Here is a 15,823-nt window from a genome sequence, read left to right on the forward strand (position 1 = left end):
TTTTCAGTAGAGATGGGGTTTCACCACGTCGGCCAGGCTGGTCTGTAACTCCTGGCCTCAAGTGATCCACCTGCCTTGGCCTCCAAAGTGCTGAGATTACAGACGTGAGCCGCTGCGCCCGGCCAAATTAAGCAAACTATTTTAAAGAACACTGATTCACACAGGGCTGCCGTGACTTTATGTAGTGTCTGAAACTGAACTAAAGCTCATTACACGCTTCTGTGAAAATGAAACGCCTGTAATCCTTGCACTCCGCATCCTGTGGCCCAGCGCACCCAACCAAGCGGCCACGCACTTCACTCAGCGCGGGAACCCACCCAGCCCGGCAGTTAGGGTTACGGTCAGGCTGGGCCGCTCCCACCAACCGCAGCACCCCAGGTCATGGGTGGGTCTCTGGCGCCACCCTTTGGACGTTCAGTCCTCTTTGAAGCTTGTGACCGTGGCCAGCTACCTGACTCCTGCCCCCAGATGAGACCCTCACTTTCTGTTTGGGGGATGGGGCGCCAGGCATGGAGGAGGGTCTCCCAGGGCTCAGGCACGGGGTCCCCAAGGTTGCCAGCTCGGAACGCTGAGCCCTTCTGCCGCACGCTGGTCTGTATGCCGTGGGTCTCTGGGACGCGGAGCTTGAGTGGGCGGGGGCAATGCAAGGGTTTGACCTCCTGGCCCTTCTCCCTCCCAGGTCCCGGCAGTCAGGGCCCTGCTCCCCTTCCACCACCCGACTCGCCTGCCCTTCTGGGGGTCCAGCAGCTGAGGAAACTTGGGTGGGCACAGCAGAGTGACACCGCCCATGGGATGGGGAGGCCTTGGGCAGCTGCTGGCTCCTCCCAGCCCCCAACCAGGCCACATGCCCCTGTCCTCTATCTGGAGCAGGCCAGTAGGCAATGTGGTCAGGGCTGGGGGCCAGGACCTCCAGGGACCAGGCAGCGGCCCTTCTTGCCCTGTGGCCTGCAGCCACCTGGGTGTCCTGGGTCCTTCCGAATCCCAAAGAAAGAGGGGGTGGGGGGAAACGGAGGTGAGGAAAGGGGTGGGAGAGGAGGTTGGGGGGGTGGGGCAGAGGTGAGGGGAGTGGGAATGGAGGTGAGGACGGGGTGGGAGGGGTGGTGAGGGAGGTGAGGGAGGAGTGGAAGGGGAGGTGGGGGGTGGGAGGGGAGTTTAGGGAGGGGTGGGAGCAGAGTCGGGGGGTGGGACCAAGTCCGAGGCACCTTCCCCCCCCACCTCTGCCCGCTGTGACCAATTGGTGGCTGATCCCTGGACTTGGAGCTCCTAGCAGGAGGGACAGGCCCACCTAGTGGCCCAGGACTCTGCACATTGTGCAGAGTCGGAAATGCTTATCAAACAAACGCCAGGGGCCGCAGGCCCAGGGCCAGGCAAGGCCTGAGGGGAGCTGCTGAGCTGCCAGGTCCAGACCCAGCATGGCCCAGCCATGCCCGGTTCCTGACCCTCCTGCCGTAGCCCAGGGGCTGCCCCGAGGATACAGCTGGCCCACCCCTAGTTCTGCTCTGCTTCCTGGTTTCAGGGGAGACGCGCAGAGAGTGGGCAGCTGGTGCCAGCGCGGCTCGGAAGAGGCCAAAATGGGCAGTGACGGGAGACGGCTGGCCCCCACGGAGACGGAGGAGCAGCCTGGGGGTGCAGGACAATGGACTGGGTGAGGGCAGCCTTGGAGCGAGGCTGGGTGCCCCCAGGTCCCAGCAGGGCACAAGGTGGGTGTGTGTCAAGGAGGATTTCCCGTCCCAAATTCCCAGAGCTGCTGAAATCAGCTCAGTGCCCACTGTGTGCCCTCCCGCCAAAAGGGAGCCTGGGCTTTCAACCAGGTGGGGGGCAGGGGCGGAGAGGGCCCTGGTGGTACTGGCGCAGCTCCAGAGTGGACAGAAAAGAGTCAGGGAGGAGGCTGAGACATTTAATAAGCAGGCGCCTCTCCACCCACTGTGCTCTGGGGCAGCCGGCAGAAGATCCCCCCGCCAGCCCCAGGTGGCAGGCTCCCAATCTGAGGCTGGGGGCTCTAGGATGGACAGCGGGGTTGTCACTTCTCAGCACTGAAGCTGCACGCCGGCCTCACCTCCTCACTTCTGCAGCAGGGATGAGACTCAGCCCCTGGCCACGGCCCCCCTCACCGCCTCCATGCTTGCCCCACTGCACACTCACCGTCCAGGACGTGGAACTGGTCTGCAGCCTCGCAGAAGCCTGGGGGCCCAAGGCAGGGGTCAGGCTGGACATCAGCCCAGAAAGTGGGAGTCACTGAGGCGGGGATCTGCTGGGGACACTCACCATACTTGGGGAAGAAGAAAATCCGGTCCTCAGTCAGGTGGGCCCCCCGGACCCGCTGCTCAAACCCACTCAGAACGGAGTCGCTCACAGGGAGTGAGCGGGCTGCAAGGCAGAGAGGGCTCCTGGGGTCCCGGCACCAGGAGGTGTGGAGGGCTCTAGGGACACGGTCTGTGTGTCCCCTGCCCCCACACCGGGCCTGTCTGTCACTGCTCCTCCCTGGGCTCAGCAGGGGGGTCAGGATGGGAGGGAGGGAAGGAAGGAGGGCATGTCACCCCGGGCTCACCCAGCCCCCCGGGACGGCCCAGTGAGTGTGCAGAGCTCGAGTGCCTGTCCAGTCACAGAGGCCGGGTCCCCCATACCGTAGAGCTTCACCGACAGCTGCCCTGCCCGCTCCAGGTAGAGAACAGCGAAACTCTGGTAGTCGGTCTCAGCGACAACCACGTGCACAGCCCCTCGGGAGCCTCGGGCTGAGGCAGAGCCAGGGTAGCCACATCAGAGAGTCACAGAGGCTGCGTCACCCCCACCCACAGGCCCTGCGGCCGTTGCCTCACCTTGAAGCAGGAAGCGGCCAGGGACCTTCGTGTCTCTGTAGAGCTGGCGCACCTGCCAGCAGATCCCATCCCTGGGGGAAGGCACCACAGGCTGGGGGACCCCAACGGGGAACTCTAGTCCCGGCATAGCCCAGGTGGGGTCAGGGGCCAGGGCAGCGTTGATGTCCGGGGCTGAGAGGAGGGTGGGGGCTCGGGTGCAGGGCTGCTCTGGGACTTACAGCTTTCGGAAGGTGCTGACAGCCATGGCTGTGCCCTGGGGAGCCACATGCAGTGTGGTGGCCTCAGCCCGGTGGTTCTGCTCCCGCAGGAATCGGCAGGCGGAGCCCACAGCCACAAGGAGCCAGGTGCCTGCAAACTAGGGGCAGCCCGCAGGAGGACTCTCGGGCACTGTGGGAGTGCCCCCTCCCCTGCCTCCCTCTACCCCCAACAACTTCTACCTGCTGAGCATCAAAATTGGCCTTGGGCTGGATGGTGCTGATGGGGGATGGTGGTTGGGGAGGCCTCCGGGGCCTCTGGCCCAGCGAGCCGGCTGCCAGGAGCAGAGTCAAGAGGATTGCAGTCCCAGGGGGCAGCATGGTGGCGGCGGCGGGATGGCAGACTGTGGGAAGCCAAGGGCAGCACCACCAAGTCCCAGGCCAGAGTCTGCTGTGCAGTCACGGAGCCCAGCCCAGAAAGCCCATGTCCGTCCCTTGCCTCGCCAACCCCTGCCCTGGGCCAGCCCCACACCCCACCCCCAGCCTTCTCGTGAGCCCAGCTTCGATCTGCACTTCCCAGCAGGGCCCTGGCATCATGTCCCATGTACAAAGTCCAAGTTGACCTCTGGCTGTTTATCCATTTTCCCCTGCACCCCTGACTTCCACTGACAGTCAGTCCTTAGCCGTTTGCACATTATCTTCCTTAAACCATCACCCAGTGGTCTTAGCTCCATGGCCAACGTCACGGGGTCCATGAAGCCACTTGCTCAGGGCCCTGCAACGGGAAGCGCCTGAGGCGGGTCCCGAACCACTGGCCGTGGAGCCTCGCGCGCAGTCCCACCCACGACCGCCGCCCCGCCGGCCACAAGGGGCGCTATTCCCAAAGAGGCCGAGCGCGCGCAGGCGCACAAAGAAGCGCCGGCCGGGCCGCCGGGGCCAGAGACGCAGGCGCACGAGGGGCGGACGCGGGCTGCGCGCGCGCTCGGCCTTCCGACGCCATCGATGCCTCGGGGCTCGTGGCGTCGGGTCTGGCAGGCTCCCTGCGGGGCGGGGGCGGCGGTCCGAGCGGCGGCGGCGGCGGCAGCGGCGGAAGCGGAAGCGGGTCCGGGCCTCGCGGGGCGGGGGCGGGGGCGGCGCAGCGGGCGGAGGCGGCTGCGGTGAGTGCGCCTGCGGCCCTCGGGGTCTGGCCTCGTCGGCCCCGCCCGCCCTGGGCGAGTGCCCCCGCCGGGCAGGGCTTCCCAGGGCCACCCCGAGCCTGTCCCCGGCGGGGCGCGGTGTCCCCGTGCCTCGCGTGCGTCTGTCCCGAGGGCCGCCCGCCCCCGGCCGCCCTGCTCGGGCCTGCGCTGAGGGCAGCCGTTGGTGGGTTTCAGCGCCGCCCGGGCAGAATGTCACGATGGACGAGGGCGGCACGGCCCTGCTCCCCGACAGCCTCGTCTACCGGATCTTCCTGAGCCTGGGCCCGGCCGACGTGCTGGCCGCGGGGCTGGTGTGCCGCCAGTGGCTCGCCGTGTCGCGGGACGAGTTCCTGTGGAGGGAGCAGTTCTACCGCTACTACCGGGTGGCCCGCGACGTGCCCCGACACCCAGGTCCGTGGCGTGCGGGGCCTCTCTCGCGTTCGGCGGCCCGGGCCCCGGGCCCCTGCGCTTGGGGGTCAGCCTGGCGGGGGCCTGACCCGCGCCCCGAGTGTCCACCCCCACAGCCTCACCCTGCTCCAGGCCTATCCGCACACAGCACGGGCCCCCTTACAGCCTGGAGGCCCAAGGGTTCACTGAGTCACTTGGGGCTGGGGGATACAGGGGTCTCTGAGCGACACAACCCCAGCCGAGGCCTACGCCAGGACTGGTGAATTCCAGGAACCCCACTGGCATCTACCCCCTAGGATCCCTGCCTCCTAGGACCCCTGCCCCCTGGGACCCCTGCCTCCTAGGATCCCTGCCCCCCGGGATCCCTGCCTCCTGGGAACCCTGCCCCCTGGGAACCCTGCCTCCTGGGATCCCTGCCCCCTAGGAACCCTGCCTCCTGGGATCCCTGCCCCCTAGGATCCCTGCCCCCCGGGATCCCTGCCTCCTGGGACCCCTGCCGCCTGGGAAACCTACCCCTTAGGATCCCTGCCTCATGGGACCCCTGCCCCCTGGGATCCCTGCCGCTTGGGAACCCTACCCCCTAGGACCCCTGCCTCCTAGGATCCCTGCCCCCTAGGATCCCTGCCCCCTGGGACCCCTGTCCCCTGGGATCCCTGCCTCCTGGGACCCCTGCCGCCTGGGAACCCTACCCCTTAGGATTCCTGCCTCCTGCCACCTGGGAACCCTACCCCCTAGGACCCCTGCCTCCTAGGACCCCTGCCTCCTGGGACCCCTGCCGCCTGGGAACCCTACCCCTTAGGACCCCTGCCCCCTGGGATCCCTGCCCCCCGGGATCCCTGCCTCCTGGGACCCCTGCCGCCTGGGAACCCTACCCCTTAGGATCCCTGCCTCATGGGACCCCTGCCCCCTGGGACCCCTGCCCCCTGGGATCCCTGCCGCCTGGGAACCCTACCCCCTAGGACCCCTGCCTCCTAGGATCCCTGCCCCCTGGGACCCCTATCCCCTGGGAACCCTACCCCTTAGGATCCCTGCCTCCTGCCGCCTGGGAACCCTACCCCTTAGGACCCCTGCCCCCTGGGATCCCTGCCGCCTGGGAACCCTACCCCCTAGGACCCCTGCCTCCTAGGATCCCTGCCGCCTAGGATCCCTGCCCCCTGGGACCCCTGTCCCCTGGGAACCCTACCCCTTAGGATCCCTGCCTCCTGCCGCCTGGGAACCCTACCCCTTAGGATCCCTGCCTCCTGGGACCCCTGCCCCCTGGGACCCCTGCCCTCCGGGACCCCTGTCCCCTGCCACCCCTGCCCCCGGGGAACCCTGCCCCTTAGGATCCCTGCCTCCTGGGACCCCTGCCCCCTGGGACCCCTGCCCCCTGGGACCCCTGCCCCCTGGGACCCCTTCCCCCTAGGAACCCTGCCCCTGGGACCCCTGCCCCCTGGGACCCCTGCCCCCAAGACTCCTACTGAGCCTCCCCTAAGCTCCAAGGACTGCAGCCAGGAGTGCGGGGGCCACACTCAGCTCGTGGCCTTGACTGCAAGGAGGGAGGCCCGGGCCACAGGCTGACACTGCCCACCCGCAGCGGCCACGTCCTGGTTGGAGGAGTTCCAGCGGCTGTATGACACGGTGCCCTGTGTGGAGGTGCAGACGCTGCGGGAGCACACGGACCAGGTCCTGCACCTCAGCTTCTCCCACTCGGGATACCAGTTCGCATCCTGCTCAAAGGACTGCACTGTGAAGGTCAGGACGGCCTGGTGTCCCCCCACCCCACCCCTCCACTGCAGCACCCAGGTCCCAGGACCCCGGCGTCCCCCCACCCCACCCCTCCACTGCAGTCCCAGGTCCCAGGACCCCGGACCCCGGCGTCCCGCACACCCCACCGTGCTCCACTGCAGCACCCAGGTCCCAGGACCCCGGTGTCCCAACCAGCTGGGATGGGAGGGTCAGGCCAGAGGTGACACAGCTGCCTCCCTTAATGCAGTGGAGGGGCCTGGCCAAGAGGAGCATCAGCTGGGGCCACAGAGGGTCAGGAGCAGTGCAGGGTGGCCCTGAGTGCCCAGAGGAAAGGGCCCCCGCACACAGCCTCCCGCTGCAGGGCAGCCTCTTGCCGTTTGTGCCAGCGCCCCAGGGCGGATGACAGTGGCTGCGAGGGGTCCCTGCCCCCTGGTGGCCTCTGAGCAGGGCCGGCAGAGCAGGGCCTCACGGCACTGTGGTAGCAGGCCCCTGCCCCGGGACCCGGCCAGGCGGTCACCACGGCCACCCTGCCGTGCAGATCTGGAGCAACGACCTGACCATCTTGCTGCTGCACAGCGTGGACATGCGGCCGTACAACTGGAGCTACACGCAGTTCTCACAGTTCAACCAGGACGACTCGCTGCTGCTGGCCTCGGGGGTGTTCCTGGGGCCGCACAACTCCTCCTCCGGTGAGATCGCGGTCATCAGCCTAGGTGAGCACCGGCGCCAGGCAGACCCCGACCCCGCCCCGCCCCCTTGCGGACGGCGCCTTCAGCCCCGGCCTCCCCACAGACTCCTTCGAGCTGCTGTCCCGCGTGCGGAATAAGCCCTACGACGTGTTTGGCTGCTGGCTGACCGAGACCAGCCTCATCTCGGGGAACCTGCACCGCATCGGAGACATCACCTCCTGCTCCGTCCTGTGGCTGAACAACGCCTTCCAGGTGCGGGCCGCGGGGCTGGGGCCGGGACCGCCCTCCCCAGGGCCTGGGCCCACCTGGCGTCTGCCCCGCCCCCAGGACGTGGAGTCAGAGAACGTCAACGTGGTGAAGCGGCTGTTCAAGATCCAGAACCTCAACGCCAGCACCATCCGCACCGTGATGGTGGCCGACTGCAGCCGCTTCGACAGCCCTGACCTCCTGCTGGACGCCGGCGACCCGGGCACATCCCCCTGCCGTGTCTTTGATCTGGGCAGCGACGACGAGGAGGTGGCCAGCCCGGCCCCCGCCCACGCCAAGGAGGGTCTGCGGCACTTGCTGGACCGCGTGCTGGAGGGGCGGGCGCGGCCACAGCTGTCGGACCGCGTGCTGGAGACCAAGGTGGCCGCGCTGCTGGCCCAGGGCCACACCAAGCCCCCTGAGCGCAGCGCCACAGGCGCCCGGAGCAAGTACCTCATCTTCACCACCGGCTGCCTCACCTACTCCCCACACCAGATCGGTACAGCCCTGCCGCCACGCTGCCCCAGCCCCGCCTCGGTCCTCAGAGCCTGGGGGAGGCTGGGCGGGGGTCCTGGGGGCGGACGGCAAGCAAGTCCGCAGGCAAAGCTGGGATCATTCTCACCCCTGGGCCGCAAGCCCAGACCCGGCCTTGTCCTCTGGGGCCTGCGGGATGAGCGGTCAAAACAGACGCAGACGGGCCGCTGACCGGCCTGCGACTGATGGGCTCGATTCAGGTCTGGGCCCTCGGAGCAGGCGGTGCCCACACTCCTCTGAGGCACTCACAGGCTCGGAGGCCCCGTTGGGCGGGGGCTGCCCTGGAGTGGTGTCCCCGGGCACTGGTGGGGACCCTCACCGCAGCCCTCCCTGCAGGCATCAAGCAGATCCTGCCACACCAGATGACCACGGCGGGGCCCGTGCTGGGCGAGGGCCGGGGCTCCGACGCCTTCTTTGACGCGCTGGACCACGTCATAGACGTGCACGGCCACATCATTGGCATGGGCCTGTCACCCGACAACAGGTGGGCCTCTTAGCAGGGTCCCGGGCGGGGTGCCCGCAGGCGGCCCATACCTAGCGCAGTGCCCCCCGCCCAGGTACCTGTATGTGAACAGCCGCGCCTGGCCCAACGGCGCGGTGGTGGCTGACCCCATGCAGCCGCCGCCCATCGCGGAGGAGATCGACCTGCTGGTGTTTGACCTGAAGACCATGCGGGAGGTGAGGCGGGCGCTGCGTGCGCACCGTGCCTACACGCCCAACGACGAGTGCTTCTTCATCTTCCTGGATGTCAGCAGGGACTTCGTGGCCAGGTGCGGGGCGGGGCGCGGCGCGGGCGGGCATGGGCACCTGTGGGCGGCGGCCGGCTCATCCGGGCACTGTTCTGCAGCGGGGCAGAGGACCGGCACGGCTACATCTGGGACCGCCACTACAGCATCTGCCTGGCCAAGCTGCGGCACGACGATGTGGTCAACTCGGTGGCCTTCAGTCCCCAGGAGCAGGAGCTGCTGCTTACGGCCAGCGACGACGCCACCATCAAAGCCTGGCGCTCACCACGCACCGTGCGCATCCTCCAGGCGCCTCGCCCGCGGCCTCGCGCCTTCTTCTCCCGGCTTGCTAGCCAGAGACGCTGAGGGGTGCTGGCCTCGCTGGAGCCACTGGGATCCCTCGAGGACGTCACCCGGGCCCTATGGCTCTTTTCTGAGCGGGAGAGGTGGAGACGCTTGTAGCAGTTACACCTTAGGAAGGGGACAGTCAGGCCCCAACACGCTCTCACACGCAAACCCACTCACGCAGCTGTGATGCCTGGCACGGGGGTGGCCAATGCGGATGGAGCCCCCTCAGCCTCCTGGCCAGCTTGGGGTGCGCAGGACACTGGGGTGCCGCTCCTCGCTCACCCCCGGGCTAGGGGTTCGCCACTCCAGCTGGCCTCAGCCCGGGGCACCCTGGGCTGGTCCTGCAGGGCCCTGGATGGCAGCCCATCGGTAGCAGGGGCAGCTGGCTCTGGCTGCCTGGCTGTGGCCGTGCGGCTGTGGCCGGGGCTTGGGAGCTGCTGGTCACGCTGCTGTGTGCCGAGTGTGCCGCATGCCCATGCACCACCCGTTCAGGGTTTTGAATAAACAGTTGGCAACAGCACTCCATTTTCTGGTCTCTGTGGGGAAGGAGACTGCGGGCACAGTGGCCCCAGTAGAGTGGGATTCATAGTCACTGCTGACAGGTGACATGTGCGTTTGAGGTCATGTGCTGGCACAAGACTGCGTCACACAGCCCAGTGCCCGCTCCGTGACCTCCACGGAGGTGCCTGGCATACCCGCAGGGGCTGGCAGCGTGCAGGGCCTCCTGGCCGGGTCCAGGGTCAGCAGGCCAAGTTGTTCCCAGTGCCACAGTGGCCTCCGTGGTTCATCCTGTCTTTGAGGGAGTGCCCTGGCTCCTGGGGGCAGGGAAGGGCGTTGGGCAGAGCTCCTTGGAGTTCAGGCCGGCAAGGACGGGACCGGGGCCCAGATGTGGCACTGGAGGTGGGGGTCCAGCTGGACCCTGCAGGCTTTGTTGGAGCTGCAGTGGGAGCTCACGGTCCAGGGCGATGGTGGTGACGAGGAAGATGGGGGGAGCTGGCACTTGGCTCAGCTGCCCATCACAGGCAGCACACGAAGCCTGCAGCTCTGCACATGGCAGTAGGCAACTGTGTACAGAGAAGGGACGCAGAGGAGACGAGTGAGCATCAAGGGGACAGTCCCCCAGGGCCGCAGGGGCAGGCAGAGGGCCTGGGACAGCATCAGCAACGCAGGCTGCGCCGCCCGGAGGGACGGAGCCTCTGCCCACTAACTCCCAGTCTCCAACTGGGAAGCCCTGGGGGCTGCTGGAGTTCATAATAAACCCCCATACATGGGTGAGAACAAGGGAAGAAAGACACACCAAAGACCCCAAAACGAGCCGAGCCGCGCTGAGACAGACCCGAGGAAGCCTCTCACGGAAGGGAGCCGACAGATTCTGCAAACGCGCACACACCACGTGCAGGCTCCAGAGAAGTGAGCCGTTTCCTGCAAAGGACTTATGCCATGTTGAGATCGAGGAAACGAACGATAACACCCCTAAAGCCAAAACCACCATGAAACAAAAGCAGGGGATGGAACGACAACACATGGACATTTAAAAGTAAAACGGAGGCCAGCTGTGGCGGCTCATGCCTGTAATTCCAGCACTTTGCACTTTGGGAGGCCGAGGCGTGTGGATCACGAGGTCAGGAGTTCGAGACCAGGCTGGCCTACATGGTGAAATCCTGTCTCTATTAAAGACACAAAAAATTAGCCGGGCACGGTGGCAGGCATCTGTTATCGCAGCTATTCAGAAGGCTGAGGCAGGAGAATCACTGGAACCCAGGAGGTGGAGGTTGCAGTGAGTCGAGATCTTGCCGCTGCAGTCCAGCCTGGGCGACAGGGCAAGGCTCTGTCTCAAAACACTAAAAAGGAGGTCGGGTGTCATGGCTCACACCAGTAATCCCAGCACTTTGGGAGGCAGAGACAGGCAGATTGCTTGAGCTCAGGAGTTCGAGACCCACCTGGGCAATACGGTAGAACTGTCTCTACTAAAATACGACAACAAAACGTTAGCCAGGTGTGGTGGCAGGCGCCTGCAGTCCCAGCGACTTGGGAGGCTGAGGCAGGAGAATTGCTTTAACCTGGGAGGCGGAGGTGGCAGTGAGTCGAGATTGTGCCACTGAACTCCAGCCTGGCGACAGTGCGAGACTCCATCTCCAAAATAAAGACGGGAGCCAGTCGGGCATTGTGGAAAATAGCAGGCGGGGGGATCGCATCAGAAGCCCGACACGTGAGAAGAACGGACCACAGACTTGATGTGGGGATCAGGAAGCAGAACGTGGCACAGAGGACACAAGAGAAAGAGCCCCGGGAAGGGAGCAGAGAGGCGCACATGACCCCCCAGCACACGGGCGGGCGTGGAGACCCAGTGTTTAAAAAGAACATGGCTGAATTACAAAAAAAAGAGTCTTCAGAAAACACATGTGCTGAGGCCTGGACGGGCACAACGGCTCACGCCTGTAATCCCAGCACTTTGGGAGGCCGAGGCGGGTGGATCACCTGAGGTCAGGAGTTCGAGACCAGCCTGGCCAACATGGTGAAACCCTGTCTCAAAAAAAAATTTTTTTTAAGTTACATTCAAATGTCCAGAATATAACCCAAAATTACTAGACACATGAAGAACCATAAAATTTCAATGCACAGCTGGACACAGCGGCTCACGCCCGTAACCCTCCCCGCTGGGAGGCCACGGCTGCAGGAACACTGACCGGGCTGCTGTATTCCAGTTTGGGCAATGGACTCTGTCTCTAAAATTAAAAATTCAACTTCCAAAGGAAAAGACAAATGTCAAGGCAGATTTTATATATATAACGTATGTATTTTTTTTAAGTTTTTGAGATGGAGTCTCTGTCGACAGGCTGGAGTGCAGTAGCGTGATCTCGTCTCACTGAGACCTCCGCCTCCTGGGCTCAAATGATTCTCCTGCCTCAGCCTCCTGAGTAGCTGAGATTACAGGTGCCCACCACCATGCCCAGCTAATTTTTGTATTTTTAGTAGAGAAAGGGTTTCACCATGCTGGCCAGGCTGGTCTCGATCTCCTGACCGCGTGATCTGCCCACTTTGGCCTCCCAAAGTGCTGGGATTACAGGTGTGAGCCACCGCACCCGGCAACTATTATTTTTAAAATTTTGTAGAAATGAGGTCTATGCTGCTCAGGCTGGTCTCAAACTCATGGGGTCAGTGATCTTCCAGCCTCGGCCTCCCGAAGTGCTGGGATTACAGGCGTGAGCCACCGCGCCCGGCCAACACAAATTTTAAAAGGCGTTGGGATTCCTCGGCTTCCAGATCATTGCGAGACTAGAAAAATAAAGCTTGCTCTACCAGAAATCACAAGTTAGAACTGAGCGTTTTCCAAGGCAGAAATTTTATAGAGTCTAGTGCCATTTCAGGCAAAGATGATTAAGCTCTGAACGTCCACACCCACAGCTGCCTATCAGAGCAGTTAAAGGAGCTCAGAACAGCGCTGCATGATTAGGCTTCATCAGAGGACACCACTGTGCTCTTCTGAGATGCAAATAAACCCAAACAGGAAGTAATGAAATCAAAAAGAAGGGCGTCTTTGAGGCCAGTCGTCGCGTGCCCCTTTTGTAACATTAATAAAGGGAATATTTTATTCTGCATGCCACTACCTGTGACTTTTTGTCAGCTGCTACGTGAGCGCCGCCTTATGCTTGCCATCATCCACGTGGCACAGCCATTTTGTGACGACAGTTCACTTCTGTGTTACCAACAGAATCTTTGTGATTTACTGAGTGCACTGGTGAAGGTCTGACACCGAGATGCAGTCTAACATCCATGATGGCCAGTGTTTTGCAGACAGCAATGCAGGAGATATATTATATATATATATATATAATTTTATTTTTTAATTTTATTATTTTTTGAGACAGAGTCTTGCTCTGTTGCTCAGGCTGGAGTGCAGTGGTGCAATCTTGGCTCACCGCAACCTCTGCTTCCTATGTTTAAGCAATTCTCCTGCCTCAGCGTCCCAAGTAGCTGGGATGACAGGCACCTGACCCCACACCCGGTTAATGTTTGTATTTTTAGTGGACACGGGGTTTCACCATCTTGGCCAGGCTGGTCTCGAATACCTGACCTTGTGATCCACCTGCCACACCCTCCCAAAGTGCTGGGATTACAGGTGTGAGCCACCGCGCCCAGCCTGATACATTTTTAATCACTTGTCATTTAAGTGACCTCCTGTAATAAATAAGCCATTCAGCAGCTCTGAGTCTCAGAACGGTTCCGGTGAGGCCTTTAAGAAGCATCTTCCACCAGCACGTCCTGCTGTGAGGGCTGCGCATCCCCTCCCGACGCTTTCCTTTGCCTGCAAGAGGGGATCGGGTAAGACGGATGCTTTGCTCGACTCCTTTGATGTCCTGAAGGTTTGGAGCCCTTTTTATCTGTCTGTGGTAAGTTTGGTGTCTCTGTTTGAGCTCAACTCTCTTCGTTGCACGTGCTTCTACTCCGTAGCTCTCGCTGGTATTTGACAGGTTCATTTCTACATTTTTCAGACTCTTGCTCCGCTGTGAGCACTTTACCAGCTGCCTTCCGGAATGTGTTAGTCCACCTGACCTACGTTTTTTAAAACAGTTTTTAGTAACATTTGCATTCACGAACTCTGAACACCTTGCAGTCACCGTGGAGGAACATTATGCCATGACCCGGACACAAAATGACACTTCTCGACATGCAAGCCGGACGTGCAGGCCCCACTGAGCAAACGCCAGGCCTGAGGGGAAGTGACACAGACACAGATGTTGGAATTATCTGCCGAGGACTTTAGCTACTATAAAAATGCTAGAACAAGCAATCACAAACATTTTGCAGTGGATATAAAAATACGAAAGCCTCAGCAAAAAAAATAGAAGATGTAAAAAGGACCATTCATACCAAGATGAGGTATCTATAAAAAGAGTAGGAAAAAAAAGAAGGAAAAAGGCCGGGTGCGGTGGCTCGCGCCTGTCATCCCAGCACTTTGGGAGGCCAAGGCAGGCAGATCACATGAGGTCAGGAGTTCAAGGCCAGCCTGGCCAACATGGTGAAACTCCATATCTACTAAGTATACAAAAGTTAGTTGGGCGCGGTGGCACCAGCCGGTAATCCCAGCTACTCGGGGGCTGAGGCAGGAGAATCGCTTGAACCTGGGAGGCAGAGGTTGCAGTGAGCTGAGATGGCTCCACTGCACTCCAGCCTGGGCGAGAGAGAGAGACTGTCTCAAAAAAATAAAGAAAGAAAAGAAAAAGCAAGCAAGCAAGAAAGAAAAAGGAGAGGGGAGGGGGGAGGGGGGAGGGGGAGGGGGAGGGGATGGGGGGGAGGGGGAGGGGGAGGGGAGAGGGGAGAAGGGGAAGGGGAGAGGGGAGGGGGGAGGGGAGGGGGGAGGGGAGGAGGGAGGGGAGGGGGAGGGAAGAGGGGAGGGGGAGGGAAGAGGGGAGAGGGGAGAAGGGGGAGGGGAGGGGGAGAGGGGAGGGGGAAGGGGAGGGGGGAGAGGGAAGGGGGAGGGGGGAGTGGGGGAGGGGAGGGGGGAGGGGAGAGGGGAGGGGGGAGAGGAGAGAAGGGGGAGGGGAGAGGGGAGGGGGGAGAGGGAAGGGGGAGCGGGGAGGGGGGAGTAGGGGGGAGCGGGAAGAGGAGGGGAGAGGGGGGAGGGGAGAGGGGAGAAGGGAGAGGGGAGAAGGGGGAGGGGAGAGGGGAGAGGGGGAGGGGGGAGGGGAGGGGGGAGAGGGAAGGGGGAGCGGGGAGGGGGGAGTAGGGGGGAGCGGGAAGAGGAGGGGAGAGGGGGGAGGGGAGAGGGGAGAAGGGAGAGGGGAGAAGGGGGAGGGGGGGAGGGGGGAGGGGAGGGGGGAGGGGAGGGGGGAGAGGGAAGGGGGAGCGAGGGGGAGCGGGAAGAGGAGGGGAGAGGGGGGAGGGGAGAGGGGAGAAGGGAGAGGGGAGAAGGGGGAGGGGAGGGGGGAAGAAAATCAGCAGAAAGGTAGAGCTCAAGCCCACCATCGTGTCAGCTTCCCAAAGCCGCTGTAACAAAACAGCCCGCGCTGGGGGCAACAGAAACTGATGCTTTCACACGCCGTTCTGGAGGCCAGAAGTCAGAGATGGGGCTGTGGGCAGGCTGTGCCCCCTCGGGAACGTCCTGCTGCGCCCCAGCCTCTCTCAGCTCTCCTCGGCTTGTGGGCGCATCCCTCCAGTCTCCCGGGTTCACGTGGTGCCTTCTCTGATCCTCACATTCTCTTCCCTCTATGCGCGTCTGTGTCCAGATTTCCCCCTTTTGCACTTTTTTTTTTTTAAGACGGGGTCTGTGTTGTCCAGGCTGGTTTCAGACTCCTGGGCTCAAGTGATCCTCCCAGCCTGGCCTCCCAAACTGCTGGGATCACAGGTATGAGCCACCGTGCCTGGCCAAAATTCCCCTTTTATAACAACACGAGTTACACTGAATTAGGGGCCACCTAATGACTTCATTTTAACTTGGTTCCTTTTGTAAAGATCCCCTTTCCAAATAAGGTCACATTCTGAGTAACCCTAAATAAGGGTTAGGATTTCAACATTTTTGGAGGAATACGATACAACCCATGAAACTAATCAGCTAATCTAATCGGTATGTATAGAACATTCACTCAAAAATGTGCAGTAAAATACACATTTTTTTTTTTTTTTTTTAGAGACAGGATTCACCATGTTGGCCAGGCTGGTCTTGAACTCCTGACCTTAGGTGATCCGCCCACCTCAGCCTCCCGAAGTGCTGGGATTACAAGCATGAGCCACTGCCCACGGCCTGAATACACATTATTTTAAAGTGTACATGAAAAATCCACCAAAACAGACCATGGCCTGGATCATAAGACAGATCTCAATGTAAGGTCTTTCAGGCTTTCTGACAGTGCTGTGGACGCCATGTTAACCTCTGTGACCTGCAGGGACACTGCAGATAAGTTCCTAGAAAATTTAAAGTAACTGGAAGACCATGAAAAGAGGACAAAATGATCAACCCCT

At 62.2% G+C, this 15,823-nt stretch overlaps 2 protein-coding genes across 2 annotated transcripts; one reads left to right on the plus strand and one right to left on the minus strand.

The window, feature by feature from the left end:
* Positions 1-1,883: 1,883 nt before the first annotated feature.
* Positions 1,884-3,529, minus strand: C8G (complement C8 gamma chain). The gene is made up of 7 exons (XM_012445237.2): positions 3,254-3,529; positions 3,035-3,171; positions 2,817-2,887; positions 2,625-2,732; positions 2,266-2,367; positions 2,143-2,181; positions 1,884-2,066 (listed from the first exon to the last, which is right to left on the minus strand). Exons 1-7 carry the CDS (start codon positions 3,389-3,391, stop codon positions 2,053-2,055), a joined length of 609 nt encoding a protein of 202 aa, XP_012300660.2. The 5' UTR covers positions 3,392-3,529; the 3' UTR covers positions 1,884-2,052.
* An 851-nt stretch (positions 3,530-4,380) lies between these two features.
* FBXW5 (F-box and WD repeat domain containing 5) lies at positions 4,381-10,157 on the plus strand. The gene is made up of 8 exons (XM_012445238.3): positions 4,381-4,596; positions 6,170-6,327; positions 6,860-7,034; positions 7,114-7,262; positions 7,338-7,755; positions 8,127-8,274; positions 8,348-8,560; positions 8,638-10,157. The coding sequence occupies exons 1-8, from the start codon at positions 4,404-4,406 to the stop codon at positions 8,879-8,881; spliced, it is 1,698 nt and encodes a 565-aa protein (XP_012300661.1). The 5' UTR covers positions 4,381-4,403; the 3' UTR covers positions 8,882-10,157.
* The last annotated feature ends 5,666 nt before the right edge of the window (positions 10,158-15,823 follow it).

This window comes from Aotus nancymaae, unplaced genomic scaffold (genome assembly GCF_030222135.1).
Source record: "Aotus nancymaae isolate 86718 unplaced genomic scaffold, 86718_ANA_hifiasm-v0.15.2.pri h1tg000063l, whole genome shotgun sequence".
Classification (NCBI taxonomy): Eukaryota; Metazoa; Chordata; class Mammalia; order Primates; family Aotidae; genus Aotus; species Aotus nancymaae.